Here is a 26,475-nt window from a genome sequence, read left to right as displayed (position 1 = left end):
ACAACCCTATTTTAGTAAGGAACTCGGATGGTTTGACAAACTTTCCGAAAGAGAATAACGAGGGTTTACATGCTTTTTCAGTAGACATAAAAGATTTATATTATTCTTTACCGCACAACAAGTTGTTGCAGCGTGTTGAGGACGCCACTGATTCCTTTGGTGCGATAGCTTTCCAGAATCGTGCTGGTGTTCACAACAGCCTCACTGAACTTTTATCCTTTTACCTAAAATCAACTTTTGTATCTTTTAATGACCGGACCTACATTCAAAACAGTAGTGTGTGCATTGGCTCATGCCTGGTCCCTGTGCTAAATGACATCTACCTTGCTCATCATGACCGGCTGCTATTGAGCATGCTAGATAAATGAAGTGTCGTCAAAGTATGCCGTTTCGTAGATGATTTTTTTGTCCTTGTAGATTGTGACAACGCTGCTTTCCAGCTCACATCAGACGAAATCGTGAAAACTTTTAACAATTGCTTTCAGCTGCTTGTGTTCACCCATGAGATGCCTACTGACAAAAGCTTATGATTTTTAGGCCTCAATTTACTTATTTCATGTGACTGGATGTACGTGGATGTATGTACGTGGACGTGACTGGTTGTATACTGGATGTACAAACCAAGAAGTGGGAAACCTCTTTTATAATTTGACTTCACCCATTCTAAGCTTGTTAAGCGAAGCATTACTAATCTTTATCTTACTAAAGCCCCCAGGAAATCCTGTCATCATGCCATGCAGCGCAGTTTTGCGGGTCAAGTTGATTGACTATTGTGTGCCGGGTACCCGGCCACACTACTGTCAGCCATTGCTGAAAAGCTATTAAATCAGCTAAAGACGGTCACTGACACGGAAACCCAACAAAGAAACAATGAATGGAAGAGGCTAGTAGTCATACCATATTTGCATAACGTCTTTCACAGATGAAAAAAGATTGGCCGCAAGGATAACATGGAAGTAGTATTTTATGCGCCAGATACGCTACGCAGGCTCTGTACGGTCGTAAATCCGCTCTATCCATGTACCACTGTCTGTTCGACCATGCAAGAGCGTTTTGGGTTTTAAATTGTTGCGGTTGTTTATTCAATTCTACTAGCATGCGAGAAGAGATATATAGGCCAAAGTGGTCGCTGCCTTAATGAAAGGCTAAAAGAACATGGTTACAATGTGCGCCAAGCTATACAGGAACACTTAGGAATTCACTGTCGCGACTGTGGATGTAAGCCTAATTTTTATCGGTGTGAAGTGCTAAAAAAAGCACCGATCACAACTTACGCGGGAGATTACTGAAGCTGATCTCATAGCAAGGGCTGGCCGCACATGTGTTAGCGGGCCATCTTTCTGCCTGTTGTTATGTTTCGCCTCCGACGTGCGGTCTAGCCGGCGCGGATGCAATGGACGCCGGGGCTTCGTTCACAGCGGCAGACATTTTGGCCAGTTCAGCGCTGCCGCAACGCTTCCTGCCAAGCGCGTCCAGGCATGTTTCAATGCCACGTGTCTTCGTGTGTGGAGTGTGCATGTTGGTGCCCACGCTTGTCAAAGCACGGCAGCCGGCGAGAGGAGCTCCCCAACTGTGAAGCGAGGAGGTCTGACCGGCGCCGGCCCAGCGGGTGCGTCACTTCTTGTCACAACGTGTCCGTGCGCCGCCGTCACGTGCGCCTCTATCGAGGCGTTCCTTCTTGCTCTCGACTCCGAGAGTATAAGAGCAGCTGCCCCCGGACGCCAAGACAGAGGCTTCGAATTATTCCATCGAGTAACGTGCTCTCCCGTCCCTCCACTTCGGTTGACCTGACCGGCCGCTCTTTTGCGATGCTATAATAAACAAGTTGTTCTGTTAGCAATCAACTCATCCTTTGCCAGGACCTTCGGATGCTTCCAGCTGTGCCCCAGGCCGCCAGGCCAATGCTACCCTTGGGGCTTGCGACCCATTTGCAACACTGTCTTCACAGGTAGTAAGATTTCTTGATCAGTTTAACCATGCTTGACAGAATTGCACGTTCTGCGACTCATGATGGTGCAGTCTTCTATTGGTGTGACGTTTTGTGAAGTGTCGTGACGACATGTCCCGATGCTTTTGTGTAGCTATATATTTTGCGCAACTTGTCAATAAACTAGTTGGAAGTCAGCGCTCTGTTCCTTCATCTGGCTGGCTCAACTTGTTTCTTCCTTTCTATGTTTTGCCATATCAGTTTTAGAATTGCTTTCTGCTGCTAAATTCGGCAAGCAGATGACAGACTGTTTTTCCTAAAATACTGTTGGCGTTAAGAGTAACAAAGGAGCTGTTTTTGTGCTTTTTGCTTAATTGGAAGTCTAATTAATTCCAAGTCTTTTTCAGTTCCCACGAACATCATATTAACAGGAGTCGACTGTACGTACATTGCAGAGAGAAACGAAAGTGCAGACATTTTTGCAAATGGGGATCGTGGCAACAGTCCAGTCTTGTCATGGCAAACAGCGCAGAACTCACCTGGCATTGGTTGTCTATGTTGGTGGTGGCCTTTAGTGGTGCCCATCGCATTCAGATGTGTGGTAAAATGCGTATCCGTTGACTGTGCTGGATATTGTGAAGGACACAAACAATGTGTGTAACGTCAATTTGCTGTTGCCGCATTTGTGCAAAAATATATAAAACTTGGAAGCCGGAGCTGCCATTTCGCTTCGCCTTCCATCCTCATTTATGTTTCGTACCAGCCTCTGGCCACTTAGGCCCACCACCGCACGCTGAGCGACCGCCATCCGTTGAGGAGGTTGCCCACTCACCACTCTGCGGGGAGGTGCCTTTCCTCGGCTGCAGGAGAAGATGCGCCACACTTGGGGAAGCAGGCCTCGGAGGTGGCCCTCCTCCACGACATTCCCAATGACAGCCGGGTCTGCCAGGTCCACCACACACACGCACGGCACTGGGCGCAGCCTCGAAGCGTCCCTCAAGGTCTCTGCCAGCCTCCTCTCCAACTGCATCACACAATTGGTGCACTTTTGGAAGCGTCACATCTTCCCATTCTGAGTGCCATTTGCATGCACAGCTGGATATAGGCCCTTCCTTATGGAGGAACTCAAAGTATGCACCACCACCAGCATAACTTGAAACATCAAAACCAACCAGAGCATGCTTTCTCATATGTGGTACGATTCAGGTGCGAAGCTTCCATGACACCCTAAAGGAGTTGTCCTTACAACTTACACTTGTCCTTACAAATGGCACGTGTCGGCAAGCTTCGGCATGCACCTACAAGCGAACGTTTCGCTTCGTGTTGGTCGTAGGAAGAGGCCGCGCAACCGCTGGACACAAGCTCTGACGTGCGCCGAAGCTTGCTCCTTGGCTGCGCCTTACTATCAGTCAAAGTCCGGCATAAAACAGCCTGCTGTAAACTAAGCTTGAAACAATAAGAGTGATAAACAATAAAGTTTTCACAATGTAAAGGCCATATTCTATTGTAACTGGTTTCAACATGTCAAGTTTGTCTTTCTGGACATTAATGAAATGACATACCGTCACATAATACAAGCTTGAGAATTGGAGGGTTTCAATAGGTGTCTTTCGCTGCCCTTTGCCAAGTCGTACTGTTGAAGTGCTTATTCGAATGTATGGGTGCAGCTCATTTGCATCATATAAGAAATATATAAGCAGGTAATTTTCACAATTTATACACTTCGTCACCACAAAAAACCTGTTGATTGTTTTCAGCCTGCTATGATGTTTTGACTGAGAAAGACATTCAATTTGCACTGTGAGGCACACAGTAATTGCTGTGGCATATTATTTTATTCCACAATACTGGATACAGTAGCTAACCATTATTAAAACTCAGAAGAAATTCATAGCACAATACATATGATCAGCCATGAAGCATTTTATTGCACTTTCTTAATTCATGCCCTTTTTTTAATTGCACAAATACTACTGCACTAAAATAATATATTAGTACGATTTTACGCTACAATAATAATCAATCAATTAAATGTTAAGGAGCCTTCGTACTGGTGCACTTAAGGAGCAATATGTGAGACAAGATCCACAGAAAACATGAATGCGGTAGACAAAGAAATGCAAGATAGAGAAACAACATGCAAAAATAAAGTCTGGCCTCATTGAATGCATCCAGAATAAATTGATACCTACCTTCAAGCAACATTTCTCCCATTCTGGTGACCACAGTTGAGCCTTCTCAAAACATACCTCAACTCGCACCTCTACATTCAAGACTTAATCAGAGCTTTTGCTCCTGTATAAGGTGGTTCATGACATTACACATTCCCCAAAGCTTCTTGATCATATGCATTTGTTCATGCCGCAACAGTATACCAGGCAGCATTCCACATTCTTTGCCTGGTCTTCTAGCAAGACTGTGACTTGACTCCAAAACACATAATAAGAACTGTGCCTGTATTGACATACTTCAGAGTTCATTTCCTGTGTTTTGCATATCTGTAGATAATCATGTATGATTAACTTCCTTTTACTCTTTCTTGTTTTCCTTTTTCCCTGTTTGTTTCTCTATCTCGCATTTTTTTGTCTACGACATTCATGTTTTCCGTACAATTATGTTGCTCTTTAAGTGCACCGGTACGAAGGCTCTCTAGTTATTCCTGGGCACTATAATAAACATTTGATTGATTGATCATTATTGTAGCATAAAATCGTACCAGTATATTATTTCAGTGCAGTAGCTTTTGTGAAATAAAAAAAAAATGGCATGAATTAAGAAAGTGCAATAAAATGTTACGTGCCTGATAACATGCATTGTGCTACTAATTTCTCCCGATTTTTAGTAATGGTTGGCTACTGTAACCAGTGTTGTGCAATAAAGTATGCTACAGCAATTATTGCGTGCCTCACAGAACAAATTGAATGTCTTTCTCGGTCAAAAACATCATAGCAGGCTGAAAACAATAAACTGATATTCTTTTTTTTTGTGTGTGTGGTGACGAAGTGCATAAATTGTGAAAATAACCTGTTTATATATTTATTTCTTACATTATGAAAATGAGCTGCACCCACACATTCAAATAAGCGCTTCAATAGTACGACTTGGCAAAGGGCAACGAATCTTAAGCTTGTATTATCTGACGGTACGTCATTTGCTCAATGTCCAGAAATACAAACTTGACGTGTTGAAACCAGTTACAATAGAACATGGCCTTTACACTGAAAATTTTTTTTTCTAGCAATACACTTGATGTGAAGGCTTCCCGATCAACAACGTAGAATAATAAATGAGGTGCTCCATGAGCAAGATTTGACAGAATCGAGAATCAGGAGGAGACAATTTTCTAATTACGTAAATTTTAGCTATTCTAGATGCATTTTTTTACATGTGTGAGCGCTATAGGTGTTTCAATTCCTTTCTGCAGATTTTCTCGGAACCCACATTTTCACGTTTCTTTCATGCACCAGCAATAAGCGTAATTATATTGACACAGATACATTATCTGTATCTGGTGACCGTATTTCACCAAGTAAAAAATGTAGCATTATCGCTCGGCGCAGGATGCCCCTGCACACATCGGAAGTTTCGGGAATGTTATTGATGATTTTGTAGGTTGTCTGTTGTCGACGAACCTCGTATAATCTGACTGCACACGTGACACGAATCTACCTTTTTCATTGTCCTGTGCTGCCCTCTGCCGCACGCCGCTGAAAACATTTTGGAAGGGTCCCAGGGCTTTCGCCAGTTGATTCGCGTACCTGCGCCCACGTTGAGCGCACGTTGGTTGTGGGTTTCGTGGATCACGAATCATTATTAATGGCTTCTTTTGGGACAGCATGTCATTCCTGGAAGCCATGTAGCACTCACCGACTACTGGGTGAGCAGGCCTAAGTGCATTGTTCTGCAAACATTGCGCCCGATAAAGGCACGCTGAGTTCCGTTTGGTGGCACGGCTGCCTTGGAATTTGTCACTGATTTCTGCCCTTGGACATCCTTTTTTGTATTTTTCTTGCACATTATTTAGACATTTCATATATTCAAGAAGCCTTCGAGCGTGGCCTTCTGTGTCAGATTTATCAGAATGGCACACTTGTATACATCGACATCTACAGCCGCAGGTCATTGTCATCATCAAATGTTGCGAGGAAAGTGCATCGTTGATACGAAATAGTGTCAAAACGTAGCAAAACATGCATGTATGCGCATATGTACCGTGTTGTTACGCCCTGAGACGAGTTAATATGAGTGGCCAAACCACTTAAACCACAGCAACTGTGATCCAGATACATATATTACGGGCTGTTCATTAACTTATTCTCACTTTTCTTTTACTCAATCATACTTAGTTTTAGCGGGCCATGGAGCATTATTAAAGAAAACTGCACTCGCATAAGTGCTCATTTGTAGGCCGTGTTGTTCTCTCACGAAAACGCGCAGATGCCATTGCTCACACGGTGTTGGTATAACTGAGTGAGGTGGTTGTTTATGCCCTGCTGTATACTGAACACACAGTCTCTTGTTTGCCGCTTGATGCAGAGCCAAACAGTGCATCTCTGAAACTGAGAAATGTGTCGGCAAAGCAACACGTACAGGCCCACCCATATACGTAGTGAATTCGGCTGACAGCCTACAGGTACGGTGACGTACAGATGTTGGCACAGCGCTGTGTTGCCTCTTACCGCTTATTGTATGTGCACCGTGCGAAGTGAAGTGTAGCTGATTTCAAAACGCTAAGGCCAGAATTGAACCATAAAAGCAGCTTCGTTCGACCTAACCGATTACATTTCAGTTCAGGTCTACCGGTAGCGGGTGCACGAACTCAACGGTGCCAGCTTAACCTTTGCTGAACAGGATCGACATTGGCTCAAACTTCATGGGCCCGGCTTGAAAGGGTTAAAGCTTGTGCATTTCAGCTTGGCAGGAGTGTTTGAATCCTTTTGAGCATGATCAATTATATAAACAAGCGAAGACACTGCCACTATTGCGTTGTCGGTTCAACGGCCGATCGCGCGGGGTTCAGTCGAACGTTGGTCGGCACGCTGATTTTGCCCGTGCCATCGACAAGAAAGCCCGTCGCAGTACAACTTACGCTTGTCGATTGCGTCGTTGTCGACCTGGTATGATAAAAATGTTTCAGTGACGCACAATAGTTGGTCAATCAATGGAGTGAGCGTCTTGTCGGTCTCGTATCGACCCAATGTTGCCGTGCCTTATCACATTGCTAATGAAGCCAGCAATGTGATGTACTTAAGTGTCGCCCAAGTGTAACGCACAAGTTTTTCGTAAAATTTGCTAGCTATCAATGAAAGGAGGCAACTATCTGGCTCACGGTGCAATCTGGACTAGTCGGATGATGTCCTGCCCGCTTTCTCTTTTAAAGTGGAGTTGCAGTCTTATGCTATGCATGTTTTCGGCACCGCACCGACGTAGAGTTACCAGTACAGTTTCAACATGGTACACACCACAAGTGTTTGCAGCAGCGCCTGTCCGAATGTTTTTTTTTTCAGGGGACTTTCCAGTGAACGGCCACGCTCGCTACTCTTCCAAAACATTTTGCGACTGATCCGCTAGGGCAGGGCACATGCGCCGTCGCACCATGAGAGAGGCGGATTGTGTAGTAGTTTCTAGAAGGCGTGCGAGCACCAGCGAATACACTGGAACTTTCGACGACTGATGTATGAAAACTGGCGCGCTTGACCCGCAGATGAGGTTTCTGACGATCGCCAACATTGCTCGCCACTATAGTTGCGATTGAGTTTCAATCCTTTTTCACTTTCAATCATTTTTCACCGTCACTACAACGTGACTATTTTTAACGCAGATTTTTGCAAGGATACCTTGCATGCCTAATTCGTACAAACTTGGCTGTGCAATGAGCTACCAAAAAATGAAATGGTACAACAGCTTTTGATTTATTTTGGCATCGTCGTGCCAGTGTTTGCAAAGCGATCTTGTACACAGACGACGCACGAGCGCAGATGTCGATATGTTGCGCACTATTGTTACTTCAATGTTGCAGCAGGCATCCATGCATTAATCAAACATGTTTTTTTTTTTATATCTAAAAGAGCTTAGTTTACAGCAGGCTGTTTTAGGCTGGACTTTGACGGATGAGGACAAAATAGTCCGGCCACAGTGCGCCACAGCCGAGGAGCCGCGCGTCAGAGCTTGTGTCCAGTGCTATCTTCCTCTGGCCAATGCGAAGCGAAGCACTCGCTTGCCGATGTGTGCCAGTGGTTGGGCCTTTATGCTGGTGGTCACACCAATTTCTTGGCGCTGTGCCTGTGCACCATCTCGTGTGGCACTGGGGTTCAACAAGCAGGTGCAGCCCAACTGGGTACACAATGCATGTGCTTCTGCTGGCTACGAAGAAGCGAGGTGGAAAGGCGCACACTTGGGCAACTTTTGCTGTGCTTGGGAACGCAGTTGGTGAGAGATGCTGAGCAAGCAGCTTAAGGGGGGACGCGGCACTTGAAAGAGAGGACCCAAAAATCGTATTTTCAGTCTCTTCATTTTCGCATTCCCGAGACTTTTCGGCACTGATCTGCAACTTTTGGTTTCAAAATTACGCTCATTTTATGAGTTACAAGAGATAAAAACAGCGAATGCACACACTTGGTCTTTTAAATTGAAGTCCAAACTAGCCCTATTTCAACTACCCACAACCAGCAAACTAGGTGCTCTACCGCCGCCATTTTGGTGTTGTTGGAAAGCTCATGTTTCCAGTGTTTCATTTTTTTCATTAAGCAATGATGCTTACCAGACAAAAGAGAAAAAAGCAATGTCAAAATAATGTGCAGCATATGCTTCTATTGGTTGGTTGGTGCACCTGACCAAAATGGTGGTTTTTGATTGGCTAGGGAAGCTTACTTTCAACTTAACAAAAAAGTGCGCGAAAAAGACGTAGACAAGAAGGAGAGAACTGACAAACACAGGCCCATGTTTGTCATTTCTCTCCTCCTCATCTACGTCTTTTTCGCTCACTTTTTTGTTCAGATGGAACCACACCAACTCACCCAGCTCTCATTTTTGATCTAGCTTTCAACATTGGTGCGCCTGCGCTGCCATTATGAAGAGGTATTTCTCTTGCAAAGGTGTGTTACCCCAAACGCGTTCGTGCGGTTCACCATGCCCGGCGGTGCGAGGAAGTTCCGATGTCTTCATCATTTCGGCCGTACACAAAAGAAAGGCAGGCACAGAAAGTGTGTTGGAGCTGCTACTACGTCACGGGAGGATGTGAGGAACAATCAAGCTACATCTCCTGGTAACACCATTGTGACCAAGGACGCTTCTTTGGAAAGCGTGTGCGGTTTGGACTATGGCCGTGTAAATGACGATGTTGTCGGTGACGGGGATGTGTGCGAGATTGCTTCCCCTGAGAGCACGGACTCTGGCCGCATTAGGACAAACAACGATACTATTGGCGACTGCAGAGTGCACGAGGACGCTTTCCATAACAGCGCGCGCGATGTCAACTCCAGCTGTGTGAGAGTAGACACCGGTGTTATCGGTGTCAGAGAAGTGCGTGAGGCGCGCACCTGTCAGGAAGGCCACACTTAAGGGGCTTTCGTTGGTACTGGTAACAGCACAGAAGGTTGAGCCTTTTGCAGAGGCAAGCGGTGCAGCGACGGCAACAGTTTCAGATCAACCTACCGCTCCTTACACGATAGTGAACCTGGAGTCCCTCAACTCGCTCCTTGAAGTTCTGCCATGTGAAACATGCATTGAACCAGCGTAACTATGAAGGGTGATCGTGACTACGGCCTTGCAGTGAAGCTGACTGTTGTTTGCAACAATTGTGGAGACATTGCAGCCGCATGGAGCTCGCCCCGGTTTGATGGTAAGAAGACATGCAACCCATTCAACATCAACCTCTTGGCTAGGCAGGCGATGATGTCTACAGGAAATGTCCAGACAGCCACGAATGATATAGTTGCGGCAATGGGATTGTCCCACCATGGGATGCATCACCGCACTTTTCAGCGCTATTTGAAGCGAATTTTGGCACCTGCTGCCACGTAAGCGGCCAAGGTCGCCATGAGCCAGTGTGTGTAGAGAGCGGCCACCCTGTACGAGGACCTAGGTTTTGGTCACAGAGGAAACATAGCAGTGTTTCATGACGGCACTTGGATGACTTGGTCACTTCTCTCACATAGGTGTTGGTGCTGTCATACAGTTGTTCACAGGGTTCGTATTGGACTATGTTGTATTCTCAAACTTTTGTTTAGGGTGCGAACTTGGACCAAAGCATAATTCGGATGGCTATTAAAGGGAAAATCAGACAACCACCTGTTCGTAGCAATTGCTACAAAGGAAGCCCATACGGGTTCCTCAAAAGAAAAGCCTCAGAGTTGAAGAAAAATTCGTCCTGGTCCGGGACTCGAACCCGGGACCACCGCCTTTCCGGGGTAGCCGCTCTACCCTCTGAGCTAACCAGGCGGCTAGCAGATGGCAGGGTGAAGTCAAATTTGTCGACAACACACGAAGCAAAGGCAAGTGTACAGCTTCAAGTACACTTGTGTACTTGAAGCTGTAAGTACAAAGGCAAGTGTACTGCTTACTGTACAGTACAGTAAGTGTGCTGTACTGTACTGCTTCTCTCCACCTTGCGGGTTTCCGCAGAACTACTACATCAAACACTTCCCTTTGCTTCATGTGTTGTCGACAAATTCGACTTCGCCCTGCCATCTGCTAGCCGCCTGGTTAGCTCAGATGGTAGAGCGGCTGCCCCGGAAAGGCGTTGGTCCCGGGTTCGAGTCCCGGACCAGGACGAATTTTTCTTCAACTCTGAGGCTTTTGAGGAACCCGTATGGGTTTCCTTTGCAGTAATTGCTACGAACAGGTGGTTGTCTGATTTTCCCTTTAATAATTCCTTCTTCTCTCCATCTTGCGGGTTTCCGCAGAACTACTACGTCAATTCGTATGGCTACGCAAAATGGAAGGAAACGCACTGGTGACAAAAAAATACTGACAGCAAAGCTGGTCACATGGAAGTCAAAGCTAACCTCACACTATTTAAAAGGTCTTTAGAGCGACATGTATTGAGGTACACACCCATCTTCCGCGATGGTGACAGCCGCACATTTACTGCTACTCATGAAGCACAAGTCTATGGATTTGTCAATGCCCAGAAGGAGGACTGTGTCAACCAAGTCTAAAATCGCATGGGGACGGCACTGAGTAATTTAGTGCAGAAACAAAACACTTAGTGCCCTTCTACTCTGTGAAGAAGGATGGCCAGCAAAACTGTGTATGTGGGCCCCTTAATGGCGAACTGCACCTCCGCGGTGGGTTGGCCCGGCATTGTGCTATCTTCAGGGTCGGCCTATGTATGGGGAGTGCTCAACACCTGCTTCACCTCAGCCGTGGGTCGGCCTGGCATTGCACTATCTCTGGGATCGGCCCACGTGTGGGGAGTGCTTAACGCCTGCTTTGCCTCCGTTCCAGGTTGGGCCTGTATTGCACTGTCTTCAGGACCGGCACACGTATGGGAAGTGTTTAACGCCTGCTTCACCTCCGCCGTGGGTTGGCCTGGCATTGCACTATCTCCAGGATCGGCCGACGTACGGGGAGTTTTTTGCTTACAACGACGACATGAAAATTTCCTTGGACAGTAGAGATATACAGCTTCGCTGTAACAGGCGAGGGGAAGTGAAGCCTTAGTGGGAGAGGCCAGCTGACAAATGAACTCATCACAAAGCTAAGCACCTGTTATGGCTGGGCTCTAAAATCCAATGAAGGTGATGTGGATGCCACGCAGAAGGCTGTGATGGCAACATACCGGCATGTCGCGTCCACTGACAAACGTTCGGATCAAAGCCTGTGCCCAAATGGTGAAAATTCATGGTGCCGTCACAATGCTGCAAGAGCAAAGGGAGAGCCTGAACCCAGGCACTACTACAACTTGCCAGAACATGCGGCAGAAGCAATGCTTCCTGTATATACTCGGCTATGTGAAAAGACCCTGTTCCAGAGATGCCAGCAAGGCAATGCTCAAAATTTTAACGAAAGCCATCACTCTGTGATTCAGAGTTTAGTTGCAAACGAACAGCATCTCTCTTTGCTGTACAAGCTGCTGTTGCAGAAGCTGTCCTATGCTTCAACACTGGGAATCTGCATGCATCTGCTACAATTCTACAGCAGCTAGACATGAACATTTCTGGCCGTGCATCTAAGAGAGTAAAGTAGAAAAATCTCCGTCAAGCTTCAGCGGTAAGCCTCCCTGAGTGTGCGGAAGCTGGCCAAGAAGAGGCATGAAGATGGGATGCCTTCAGATTATGCTCCAGGTGCATTTCCTTGAGATTTTATGGGTATGCTCCCAATAAAGATGTTGCAGAATGTTTTTTCTTGATTTTTCAAAACAACAACTTTGAAGGTAAAATAGCTTCTGTCCTTAATTTCAGCCATTGGCATAACTTTTTTTTTTGCCAGAAAGATAAATGCATGCAGCAAGCAATATGTTCGTTTTCAAGGCAGTACTTTTCTCAGAAAATGTTTGAAATGGGTCACATGTTTGACATGTGATGATGGCATTTTTTTCCTAGCAAGTTCGATTAGCTCTAACTTTTGTTTTAATTGGCCTAGAACATTGATTAAAATTTTATTACACTCCCTAAACAATCTAGAGTCTTTATACTCAAACCACTGTGTTGGCATTTTTGTTTAGATGCTAATTTTCATCAAATGGCCCAGCTTATAGAATGCTTTCAGAGTATATATCGGAAACTACTTATCCTATGAGAAAATTAATTAAATATTTAGAATCTGCACATTAAAATACACAAAGTGTGAAAATTTCATTCAGATCAGCCCACAAATAAAAAAAGTTGCCTTTCAAGTGTAGCCTCCCCCTTAATCTGCACATTCCAGGCTGTGCATCAAGGCCACAGATAAACTTTATGGTACAGTCAGCTTGCAGCCACACACCTTTTAACTAGGGCTGTACGAATATTGAATATCATTGAATCAAACTGAATAGCAAATAGTGAAGTAATTCAATTTGCAAATTGAATAACTACTATTTGATTTTTTGTATATTTGATATATTCGGTGTAGAGATGCGCGCAATGCCACACGAGGCATCTGCCACAGGGACCTTCGTGCTCAGTGACGCCACAGTGAGCTTTTCGCTTCATTTTCGCTGCAGAGAAGTGCCGAGGGTGCCGTCATCGGGCTGCCTCGGCTAAGGCGGCACAGGGTTTTGTCACTATAACAGCTCCTATATCAATCCGATGCAGGGATCTAGCACACAGTGACCTTGGCAAACTCACAAACTGCCTCGTGAATGAAAGTGAGAGACAGTGAATGAACGAGTTAGCGAGTGCCACCAACCTGTCCTGACCCTCAAGATTCTATGACAGGTGGCCAATGATAACAAACCCGACAATAAAACGGCACAAACTGCACCTGCTCTTGACCATCAGTAGCGTGGCTGTGGTTGGCACCAGCTACGCATGGAACGATGATCGAGTCACGTGATGCACGGTCCTTTTACCTGTCGCGTAGATAGACAATAACCCACCTGTTGTAAAGTTGGGGTAGTTCTGCATTTTGGAGAGAAACTGCAACGCGATACCCTTATGCAAAAAAATAAGATTGCTGAAAACACAGGTCCACTATTAAAGTGAAAACTTAATTGGCATTCAATGCAATAGAACATGAATAATTCATTACATGCAGAGAAAAAAAAAATGCACTTGATTTTACTGAACAGACATTTTATTGATATTGCTAAAAAATATATTTCCCAAATTGCTAAAAAATATATTTCCCAAATCTTCATATACTACTAGAACTCAGTGCTGGCATACTAATTTGGTGTTGCCTTTAAGAAGAGCAGACCATACTGTATATATCCTGATTGATGTGTTACCAATGGCTTGCCGCATTCGTTCTGCAGTGCTGCGAGACTCCTGAGCATGTGCAGCACCGTATTTTCCTGCCCAAAACTTGCAAGCATTAAACTTTGTAAAATATTTTGATATTCAATATTTGGCTTTTTTCCCCTTGATTTGATACTCAAATCAAAATCTACTTTTCAGTATTCGCACATCCTACATTTAACCGAGATATTCGAAATGCACATTGGCTTGGGAAACCAAACAACAATCAGGGTGTCTACCAAATTCACATTTCCAAATTCCCTGAGTTTTCCAGGTTTTCCCTGAGTGCCTTTGCCAAATTCCCTGAAGTGACACAGAACTTTGTTTTGTGTTAAGAGATGTCAGGGCTGACACCATGTTGCCTGATGGTGTCACTCACTAGTAAGCATGCTAAAAAAATGAAAAAAAAAAAAACTTAATCCAGCTTGAATAGTAAGAGGCGTTGCTTATTTTATTCAAAATGAAAACAGAAGGGAAGAGCTAGTAAAATGCAGTGAAAAAAAAAAATACCATATATTGGAAAAAATGCGTAAAACTCGGAGTGAGACATTCTCAAATACAAATAAAAAGGAGATGCACACAGAAGCAAATATTTTCGAAGATGAGCTATTTTTATCAGCTTTATCCCAAGGTGCTGAGACTCCATATAGAAGGTAAGTCAAGGCGAGAGAATGCCTCTGAATTTTATAGTGACCCATCGTAAATACATAGTATCTAATATTCATTAATTGCACAGTCAGTCGTGCTACGTTTCTTCAATAAATATATTGAATAACCCGCTCAAATGACTTGCAAAGGTTAATTATTGGGCCCATGCATTAAAACTTAGACTTAGACTTAGACTGCTGTGCTTGCATAATAGACTTAGACTGCTGTGCTTGCATAATTACAATGACAACTGAGATAAAGTTGTGCGAACATAAGGGGAACAATACGCTAAGTTTATGTGCGATGGTAAATGTGTGTTTGAAATTATCACGTTACTGCTATTGTCCCAAGAGAGTTTAAGATACTTTATACTTTGAAAGAATAGGCAGCATTTCAAGTGGAATGTGTCTCATAGTTTTAATATTTCTGGCTTATTGAGAAGTGTTACAAATAATGATTGAACTTTCATTTTTTTAATTCTTACGTCATCATACATGATAAATTAGTTTCGGATGGTGTACTCACTGAACTAAAGGCAGCTACATTCGGTTTGGTGACTGTAAGGACAAATTAATGGGGGATGTAGAGGTGAAGTTCAAAACAGATGGCTTTCGTAAGAAATTATGTATGCAAGCACTCAAGCGTGTTTGAGCGTGTCTAACGAGAGCGGAAGAATTGAGCCCGTTGCTCTGGCAGCACTATAAAAGCCACCAAGACCAAATTTAGTGAAAATTGGTGGTGCCCAATGCAAACTTCCTGTGCGATGTGGTTGGATCAAATACAGCCTTTGTAAAAATTTTTGTATTCAAGCATTAGAACGTGTGATATGACCGCTATCAAATATAGCTGCATTTTACAACAGGTTCATATCTTGTAGAAAGTGGAGGGGGGTCACTGTAACTGCAATGTGTGACAAAATTTTTACATTCCTGGTCCGGTTAAAAGCGTAAATAATAATGAGCCATCACTTTTCTTTCCTTATTTTCATGCGTCATGAAACCTTCTGTCTTTGTTTCAGCGATGTCCTCCATGAACTAAACAATACATTTTGTTTATATTTGGTGAAAATAAAGGCTGCATTATCACCTATATGTAGGCAAACTTCAAAGATAGAGAACTAATTATGATATGTTTAGTATATTAAGCATGCAAGCTATTTGGAGCTTTATGAAAGTGTTTTGCGAACAAATAATTTATCCGATTGCCCTGGAATAACTATGAAAACAGATATCAGATCAAGTGGAAATTGAGTGTGTGGGGAGGGTGGGGGGGATGGGGGGCATTATAAAGCAGTAAAGCATGGCATTCCCCCCTCAGCAGTCGTAGTGGTGGTTTTTAACAGCTTCGCTGGACATCCGCTGTCGCAGGGCCGGGATGGCGAGTCCATTTTTTTTGTGTGCCTGTGAATACTGCAAGTAATTTATGTTGATTGTACATTGTTGCCTATAACCTTGACAGTACTATTACCAAAACTAGCGATACATTTATGTTGTAGACTTAAACAGCACGTACAATTCTTTGTTGAATTATTTAAATTCCTTGTAGCAAATGTTCTTTTTATGTACGCTGTACTACTATTACTGGGCACAATTCGAGACTATTGTGGGTGCACTCATTGCCTTTTGTCCCTGTATCATCTCGAGATGTTATATAGTTGCAAGAGATAAATGCAAATTCAGCTAACTTTTCGGGCCCCCATGGTTCACTATGTGTGATTGATAAATAGGCCGCTGTCGGTTAAATCTACTTGTAACAGAAGTATTCCCAGGCTACTATTTCACTTATTGCAATAGTAATTGGCAATACAGACACACACACACACGCACAGAGCAAAAGGTCAGACCGTCTGCGGTTTGCCCCCCCCCCCCTCCCCACATACACACTCTAGAAATAGTTGGTACGCCACTGCATGTCTTTTACTGCCGCAGCACAGCAGAAAAACCTCTGAAGGCCTGCCAGTATACTTATTATGCATATCGGTGCTCACCCTGTGACAGGAGGAAGCGGGGGCACGCTTGTTTAATTGAGGAATACATACTGTGTCCCATGACAATTGCCCCTTCCCACGCTTGTTGAGCCTCACTGCAATAATTAGCGCAAGCTTCAGTGCGTAATATTGCTGTAGTGAGGCGAAGCTAACTTTTGGCAACCAGCATTATGCAACACGTCGTGCTTTCCGAGCTTCGAAGCTAATTGCGAGGACCACAAAGGCGAAGTCAGTGCCATTGCTGACAGTGGCAAATTCTTTCAATGAAAAACACGACACAGAATGGCAAGAAGCTTCATAGTGAGCGCAGAAGCAGCTAGGCCTAGCGTTGCTGTGGTGGTGGCTACGGCTGCCAGCGGATCTGCGTGCGAGAGCGCCGGTTCGAGGAGCGACGAGGTAATCAAAACAGCGGCGGTGGTGGTGGTGGTTTTATTAATGCCATTTCAGACTTGCTATGATGGCAAAAAGTCAGGAAAATCGGATGGCGAATGGTTCTTGCATTCAAAATTTCAGACGTTATTATACATAGGCTCTATGGGGCATGTGCTGGTGCCGCGAAGCTGTCTGAATTATCAGGCGTCCAGAAAGTCAGTCGACTAAACACTGGCAACTCCTCCTACTCCAGCCAGCTTTACCGCGACTTTCTTTTCTTTTCAATAAAATTACAGCTAATTTTCCCTGATAGAAGCGCAAATTCCCTGAGTTTTTCCAGACTATTGAAAATCCCTGAGAATTCCCGGTTTTCCCGGTTGGTAGACACCCTGAACAATGTGCCCAGTGAATGACTCGCTTCGTGCTGCAAATCACAGAAACCAGGGTATCTAACAGGTTGACATTTTCAAATTCCCAGAGTTTTCCAGGTTTTCTCTGAGTGCTTTTGGGAACTTCCCTGAATGACACAAAACTTTCTTTTATGTCAAGATGGGCTGACACAATATCGGCCGATGCTGTCCCTCTAGTAAGCATGTTAAAAAAGACTTAGTTTGAATAGTAAGGAGTAGTGTTTATTTTATTCAAAAAGAAAACAGAAGGCAGGGGTTAGTAATATGCATAGCGAATCAAATACCTTTCGAAAAAATGGTAGAGCCTATTGCTAATCGAGCCAAACATTTTCAAATACGAATAAAAAGAGATGCATGCAAAGCAATCTATTTTCAAATATGAGCTATTTCTATCAACTGATAGCAATCTCATCGGTATGAGGCCCGAACTTTGTCCCAAGTGAGGTTCTTTTTTAGCAGCTGGAAAGCCAACCTCAACTATCCTGACATATTCTCAGCCAGCGCACAATGCCTCAGTGCTGCCTTTCACTGCTTTAAAGAGTTTATTTTGGTTTGCATGAGTGAAAGCTGCATCTTGGCGTCAGCCAACACTCTTTTTTGTGCTCAAGCTCCTTCAAAGAAGCGGTGACATGCTTCCTTTCCCGATCATTCCCCAATGCGTTGGTCCTTTCCGTTTTCATCCTCCTTCCACAGTGTGTTCATCCCACAGACCATTTGAAGCATCCCCTTGGTCAGCAGTTAAGAAAGCGTCTGATTTGACTCCCTTGAGGCGGCGAAAACGACCGAAAAATTGTGCAATTTGAAAAAAGGAATGCATGTCTTTTACTGCCCTTAAGTACTCAAATCGCCACAGGCACATCCGAAAAAGTTCTGAAGGCCTGCCAGTACACTTACTAGGCCTATCGATCCTCATACTGGGACAAGAGATGGCAGGTGCATGCGTGTATGATTAAGGAATACACACTGGGTCCTGTGACAACTGCCCCTTCCCACGCTTGTTAAACTTCACTGAAATGCTTCACATATGCTTCACTGCGAAACTATTGTATTAAGGCGAAGCTTACTTGCGGAAACCGGCATAATTTAACGTGCTGTGTTTTCCAAGCTTCGAAGCCATTGGCGAGGATTACAAAGTCCGAGTCGGCGTCATTGCTACAAGCGGAAAATTGCTAACAGTAGCGAACGTCAAAGTAGCTTGGCCTAGCGTTGCCACGGTGGTGGCTACGATTGTCAGCGAATCCGCGTGCGAGAGCACCGGTTCGATGCGGCGAGGTAATCAAAATGGTGGCTGTGGTGGCTTTGACTAATGCCTTTTCAGACTTGCGGTCACGGCAAAAGGTCCGGAAAATCGGACAGCAAAGGGTGCTTTCGTCCGAAATTTCATACGTTCTTATGCATCGACTCTATGGGACACATGCATGGTGGTGCCCCGAAGCTGTCCGAATTATCAGCCATGTCCCAAAAATCAAGCGTCCGGAAAATCGGTCGTTGATTGTACACTGACTACTCCTCCATCTAACGACACAGCGTCAAAGACGATTCGTTATTATTCCTCTGTTACTCAAGCCAGCATTTGCATGACTTTCGTTCCCTTTCAATAAAATTACAGCTAATTTTCCTTGATAGAAGCACAAATACCCTGAGTTTTTCCTGAGTATTTCTAGACTATTCAAAATCCCTGAGAATTCCCAGTTTTCCCGGATGGTAGACCCCCTGGGAAACGCTACTGACCAACCTTGTTAATAACTGTAAAGTCATACCATGTAAAAGTATGATCAGCGCTATAGACTCGAGGCAGGGATAACTATGCCATGGTATTCCTTGCAAGAATTTAAACGTGCCACACCCCCGTATGTGCACACCATAGGACAAACAGCTGAAGAGGATGATGACAAATAATGCCTTCCTTGATACAATATGTAAGTGTGGCACTGTCTGCTTGTTTGAAAGCACGGCAGTTGGAGATGCAAAACAAGCTGAATGTCTGCTATCAAATCATGCGCTGTTTAGTCTGTGGTGCACCTGGCAGACCCGCATAGTGAATCCCTATGTCTTCTCGGTTAACCAGTGAGTGTTGGTTGGCAGCAGAAAGGAGGTCTTGTTTTAACAAAGGGAGGACAACAATGACTAGTTAAACGGGCCCCCATTGAGCCAACAAACAAGTCCACAAGAATAACGCTTTTTCAAGTTTTGCCCACAGCACTTGCTGTGTGCCTATGTAAAAGTTGTGCCACTGGAGATTGCTGTAGCTGAGCCGACTGCATCTATATTCCATCTTACAAGCTGGTTGCAGCACTTGCTACACAAATTCTAAGGCAATAGGAAGGCTGAATGCCCCTCGACATGTGCTCATCCGCACCGCAATGTCTGCTCAGCATCTGCTTGCCATCCTGTTACATGTTCCATGGTTAGTGGATTGACACAAAAAATTTTTTTGACACCATAACCATAAGGTGCGTTTACATGCATGCAACAGCAGGGCTTTGTTTTACCTGTACGCGTTCCCTGCAGTTACCTCGCAGTCTCCTTGGCAAGGATTACGGGCTAATATGCCCTTACAAATGTTCACCTGCACTATAACGTCTGCTCAGCATCTACTTAGCGTTTGCTCGCTACCCTCATCACGTATCATCCTAGAGCGGGGTAGTAAATCAAGCATTCAGTGAACAATTAGGCTTTTATAGCGTTCTGCATTGTCAACGCACCACCAATGCTAATGAATGAATGAATGAATATTTGATGTTTAATGGCCCAAGGGCCAGGTGTGGCCAAAGAGCGCCATGCTAATGTATAATGAGTTCGCAGTGCCTGATGGGTTCTATGATCTTAGTGTGCCGTGGCTGTAAAGGGGCCTAAAAGAGTTGATGCAAATTCCATAAAATGTACGAGTGATAAAATTATGGGAATGACTATTGGCGTGTACTATAAACATTAAAATGTATTGAGAAAGAATGATGCAATATATAAAATATGTGATTGTCTAGATGTATAATATTGTCTAGAGCACTACTGCCTCACCGGGGCCCTTGAAATAGAGGAATCAAGGGCCTAGAGGCATGTGCTATACAGAGAATCTATCCTAGCGATATCCTCTGGAAAGAGGATGCGCTAAGAAATGAATGGGTTTGTAACATGTAGTACAACATCTTTTAAGAAAGCGAGGACTGCTTTGGTCTTAAAAAGTGGTTCTACACCAAGAAACATGGCCGGATGCAAGGGGATATGATGGCTGTATGCAAAAGGAAAATGTTTTCTCCTGTCTCTTTCGGCTTCCCGGCACTCCAGGAAGACATGGAGGACGGTCAGCCGGTCGCCACATCTACTACAGGTTGGAGGCTCGTTACCGGTCAAGAGAAAGTTATGAGTGCCAAATGTGTGTCCTATTCTCAGTCTAGTGAATAAGAGATCTGTTCTTCCTGTTTTCGTATTTGAGTGCCAGAAACCTAACTTCGGCTTAAAGGGACACTAAAGGTTACTATTAAGTCAACGTGGACTGTTGAAATACCATCACAGAAACCTCGAAACGCTTGTTTCGTGCCAAGGAGAGACTTATTTTAAGAAAAAATGCGTTCTGAAGCGTCCGCGTACCTCTAGCGCAGTTCAAATCGCCCGCCCTCCGATCGAGGAGTACTGACATCATGGTCTCATAGTGACGTTGCGCCATCGGTGAGTAGAACGGCGTCCGCAGACGGCGCTACGGCTTTTCTGCGCAAAACGCGAACGCGCAGCCAGAAACAGAGCCAAGACAGAGCCGACAGCAGAGCGAAAGCGGGAGTATGGTGGCTAGCGGAAGGAGAAACGAATTACGTCCCACATTACGTCCCACGGCACACGGAGAGTCCGTTTTCGTTAAACTATAGGCTGCGGCGAGCTCGCAGCGTGGTCGGCGTGGTCTATGAGAAGCGACGAGCCTTTTCGCACTCGCAACAGGGCATAAAAATATGCGAATCGACGCAAAACTCGGCCTAGAAACGTGCTTCACCACAGCTAGGGCTCAATACGACCCAAGCTGGCACGACCCAGATGTCGTTTCCCGCACTGCCACCAGGCGCCGCTACTATACCTCAAACTCCAGCGCAAGACGCCCATAAGCTGGTACTTCATTCTATGACGCTAACTTCGACGCTCGTCGCAATAGACCCTGACACCGAAAGATTGGCTTGCGATGGTGGGCTCAACTTCAGCGATTTGAGCACCGACGAGCGCGACCTGCTGCTGAGGGCTCGCACTGCCAGCGTCGTTGCGTACTACGACGGCGGCCTCGACACCGGCTCTCCGGAGCGGGAAAGCAACGAGGGCTTCCCACGACATCACATGGACGTGGCATTCTCGCTGCTTGTTCCAAATGAAAGTTTCGCGAGCCAGCAGAACTCTCACAGCACGACGCGATAACGAAACTACTGAAACTCCAAAGCGTGCGCGGCGCAGAGTCGAGCGCGCAGAGTCGAGCGAAAACGAAACCTTTCGAACACCCATATTACTGAAGGGTAACGTCAAAATGTTATTTTTTCTTAGAATCGAATAGACGTAGACAAGTAGCATTTTTTTCCGTCTTATAATCGAATGAAATGATATTTTTAATACGAGTAGTTGAGTATTGGTAACACAAATTATGAGGAGTCCTTTCGTCATCGGGCTAGTACCGGAATGTCGCTGGGGGGTCTCAAATCGTGTCATGCATTTACCTCAATTTCTCGGTTACTAAAGCTCTGTTCGCGATTATATTGACGCCTTAGACCTTCTAGAACATTGCTCTACCACTTTAACTAGGTGAAGCTTATTATTCGTTTCAGCGTCCCACAAGCGTTGCCAGTGGCTTCGCAGTTTTTTTTCTTAGGAAAGGCTTCATGTCTATGGCATGGACAGCAGCAGAACAAATACCTTGCGAAGGTATTGATTTGGCGATCTCGTCGGCAAGCACATTTCGCTCGATTCCTCTATGGCCAGGAACTCAGCATATTACTACATACCTATGTGATAAGTAGATGTTACATAAGAGTGAGTAGAGTTCATTGAAGACAGGATTCGTTTGCTTTTGAAAAGAAATGAGTGCTCTTAAAAGACTTAGCGAGTCTGTGAATATGATGGCTTTCTCAAGTTTCAGTTACTTTATATGTTTGACGGCACTCATTACTGTGTAGACTTCTGCAGTGAAGATACTTGTTATGGGGTTCAACACGTCAGATTCAGTAAAAGAGGGACCAACAGCAGCGTAAGATACGCCAGCATGTGATTTGGACGCGTCTGTGTAAAATTCGGAGCAGGAGTACTTCAATTGAAGCTCACAGAAATGCATGGCAATTTCAAGCTCAGGAGCGTGCTTTGTGATCTCTACAAAGGATACGTCACATTCTATCACCTGCCACTGCCAGGGCAGTAATAACTTAGCTGCAGGCATTAGGCGATGTTCAAGAAGTGGGACGTCCATTTCTTCGCTAAGTTCTCTTACACGTATTGAGAAAGGTAATCTCACAGAGGGTCTATTACGAAAAAGTGTTTCACACGTCAATTCGTTAACGGTTGTGAAACACGGATGTTCCTTATTAGAACGCACTTTCAGGAAATAGGTAAAGCTGATGTATGTTCTCTGAAAATAGAGTGACCACTCATTTGACTCGACATACAGACTTTCAACAGGGCTTGTTCTAAATGCACCAGTGGCCAGGCGGATTCCCAGATGGTGAACAGGGTCTAATATCTTTAGCGCGCTCGGGGCGGCAGAGTGATAAACTACGACCACCGTAATCTAATCGTGATTGAACTAGGCTCCTGTAAAGATTTAGTAAACACTTCCTGTCACTGCCCCATGTTGTGTGGGATAGGATTTTAAGTAAGTTCTGTGTTTTTAGACATCTTGTTTTTAGATATTGTATGTGTGGAATGAAACTAAGCTTGGAGTCAAGTATAATACCTAGAAATGTGTGCTCTTTGTTAAAAGGAATTTGTTGTCCACCCATTTCTAGAAAAGAATCTGGGACCAGGCCTCTCTTTCTTGTGAAGAGAACACAAGAACTTTTGTGGGGGTTGATTTTAAATCCATTTTGGTCTGCCCACATGCACACCTTGTTTAGGGCCTGCTGTACCTGTCTCTCGCAAACTGTGAGGTTGCAGGATTTGAAACCTATTTGTATATCGTCTACGTAGACGGAGTAGAAAATAGCTGGTGGTAAAGATGCACGAAGCGTGTTCATCTTTACGACATAGAGCGTGCAGCTGAGTACACCACCCTGGGGTACCCCAGTTTCCTGTATGAATGTACACGACAGTGCAGGACTTATTTTCACTTGAAATGTACGGTTCTCTAGGTAGCTCTCTATAATATTTAACATATTGCCGCGGATACCTAGCGCGGAAAGATCGCGCAGTATTCCGTACCGCCAGGTTGTGTCGTAAGCTTTTTCCATATCCAGAAATACAGATAAGAAAGATTGCTTGTGCACAAAGGCATCACAAATGCTCGCTTCGAAGCGCACAAGATGGTCGGTTGTAGACCGCCCTTCCCGAAAACCACATTGAAATGGATCAAGCATTTTACTGGACTCTAGGAGATGTACGAGACGGTGACTGATCATTTTTTCAAAAAGCTTACACAGGTAGCTCGTAAGCGCTATAGGACGGTAGCTAGTAAGCAGTGAAGCGTCTTTACCGTGCTTCAAAACAGGGATAACAATAGCCTCTTTCCATTTTGATAGGAGATAACCAGCAGCCCCGATAGTATTGAGAAGTGTGAGTAGCGTGGTTTGTGTGTCGGAGTGCAGGTGTTTAAGCATATCATACATGATTCTATCGGGGCCCAGTGCAGAGCTCCGACATGCTGATAAGGAAGCTTTAAGTTCAGCAATGGTAAAAGGACGATTATAAGGATCGTTTGGCACGCATTTCCGATTCAGAGGCTTGAGTTCTTCTATTGCTTTATATTTAAGAAAGTTCTCCGAATAGTGAGTGGAGCTAGACACGCGCTCGAAGTGTTCACCGAGAGCATCAGCCTGGCCTTGCAGGGTATCGCCTTGTGTGTTTACCAAAGGGAGGGAGTATGCTTGTTGCCCTCTTATGCTATTAACCCTGTTCCAGACTTTGGCCTCGTCTGTATACGAGTTGATACCCGATAAAAACTTCTGCCAACTCTCTCTCCTGGCCTGTCGGCACGTTCTCCTGCCTTCGGATTTTGCTTTCTTAAAGTTAATAAGATTCTCCGCAGTGGGAGAGGTGCGTAGCAACCCCCACGCTTTGTTTTGTTTCTTACGGACGGTCCTACATTCGTCGTTCCACCACGGGACGCGCCGTTTGCGTGCCAAGCCACTTACTTCAGATATGCATTTAGATGCGGCATCTATAATGAATGCTGTAAAGTACTCCACAGCAGCACCGATTTCTAAAGAAGACATATCAGCCCACGAGATACTAGTAAGAGTTCGGAATTTCTCCCAGTCAGCTGTCTCAATCTTCCACCTAGGAGCCTGTGGTAGATATTCCTTTTTTTTATATGTTCTTAGCAGTATGGGGAAGCAGTCGCTCCCATAAGGATTGTTGTTAACTTCCCATTCAAGGTGGGACAGTAGTGACGGGGAAACTAGGCTAAGATCTATTGAAGAAAAAGTTCTGTTTGCGAGAGAGTAATATGTGGGTTCCTTCTTATTCAACAGGCACGCACCAGAAGAAAAAAGGAACTGCTCAACAAGACGTCCTCGCGCATCTATACGAGAGTCGCCCCAGGTAGTTGTATGCATTGAAGTCGCCAAGAACCACCTAAGGTTCTGGCAATTCATCTATAAAGGACTGAAATTCATGTTTGCTTAGTTTGTAATGTGGGGGTATATAAAGCGAGCAAATAGTGATAAGTGTGTTTAGCAAAACAACTCGCGCCGCCACTGCTTCAAGGGGCGTTTGTAGCTGTAAAGGTTGACAGGCTATACTTTTATGAGTGACAATCGCTACACCACCCGATGATAGCGACAGCATCATCGCGATCTTTGCAAAACGTAACATACGTTCGGAGAAAGTTTGTGTGTTTGGATTTTAAGTGTGTTTCCTGTAAACACAGCACTTTTGGATTATGTTTGTGGATGAGTTCTTGCACATCATCAAGGTTTCTAAGAAGACCTCTGACGTTCCACTGAATTATTTGTGTACCCATTTTTAAAGTCAATTGGTGCTGTGTATACAGAAAAGGAAGTGATGCCTTATGTTACAGAGCTCTTTCGAGGCCCTGTAATCGGGGTCTTGCCCTTTCTGGAGCATTCGAGGGAGCCTCGCCGCTCCTTAGGCGCTTGGCGTGCCGTGAGGACAGGTGTAGTGTCCATTGCCTCTTGTGAGGTGCCGGACACGTGCTCTTGCGAGAGAGAAGTTTTCCGTGAGAGTCCCGCCTCGGAAGGCAAGACCCCTGCGCCCGCCAGCCCGGAGGTCGATGGGGCTCCCTGAGGGATTTGGCTGCGCCGGCTGTGACCAGCGCTGGAAGGGGCCGGGGAGGTTGGGGCAGCCTCGTCTGCGCCCACCTTCGGGGTTGATGGTCCCTTCTGCTCAGTTGGTGGAGCAGCGCTAGCTGCGACCACCGTGGGGGCAGATGGCGTAACTGCCGACTCACTGTTTGTGGGTCGGACAGCCGCCGGAGGCCGTTGTGACGCTGCCCCTGACGCGCCACTTCGGCAAAGCTTTTCTTTGGCAGGTATGCTACCCGCCTTCGTGCCTCTTTGAACGATATATTCTCTTTCACTTTTATCGTTACAATTTCTTTTTCCTTCTTCCAGGAGGGGCACGACCGCGCGTACGCGGCGTGATCCCTGTCACAGTTTACACAGTGGAGAGTTCTTACAAGCTTCAGTGGCGTGTTCAAGGGCGCTGCATTTCGCACATGTTTGGCGGCCCCGGCAGCTCTGCGAACTGTGGCCGAAATGCTGGCATTTGAAGCATCTTAGGGGATTTGGCACATATGGTCTGACACGGAGCTTGATGTACCCGGCCTCTACAGACTCGGGCAGAATACTTGAACCGAATGTGAGTATCAGGTGCTTCATTTGAATTTCTTTACCATCCCTTCTCATTTTAATTCTTCTGACATTGACAACATTCTGCTCACTGAAGCCCTCCAAGAGCTCAGCCTCTGTCAGCAGGAGCAAATCATCATCCGAGACAACGCCATGGGTGGTGTTCAGAGTGTGGTGTGGAGTTACTGTCAATGGAACATCCCCAAATGATAATAGACTGGGCAACTTTTCGTATTGTTTCTGATCATGCAGCTCTAACAGAAGATCA

The 26,475-nt window shown here is 45.1% G+C and overlaps 1 protein-coding gene across 2 annotated transcripts in view; it reads right to left on the bottom strand.

The window, feature by feature from the left end:
• The window catches only part of LOC142584628 (germinal-center associated nuclear protein-like), a 559,187-nt gene that overhangs the window by 160,473 nt on the left and 372,239 nt on the right, over positions 1-26,475 (bottom strand). For both annotated transcript variants that reach the window (XM_075694780.1, XM_075694781.1), the window contains exon 20: positions 2,760-2,951. In XM_075694780.1, coding sequence (XP_075550895.1) covers positions 2,760-2,951 — 192 coding nt within the window. The remainder of the gene's footprint in view (positions 1-2,759; positions 2,952-26,475) is intronic.

The sequence above is a fragment of the Dermacentor variabilis genome, chromosome 6, assembly GCF_050947875.1.
Source record: "Dermacentor variabilis isolate Ectoservices chromosome 6, ASM5094787v1, whole genome shotgun sequence".
Taxonomy (NCBI): domain Eukaryota; kingdom Metazoa; phylum Arthropoda; class Arachnida; order Ixodida; family Ixodidae; genus Dermacentor; species Dermacentor variabilis.
Note: the sequence above shows the minus strand (reverse complement) of the source record. Positions and strands in the feature narration are given on the sequence as shown.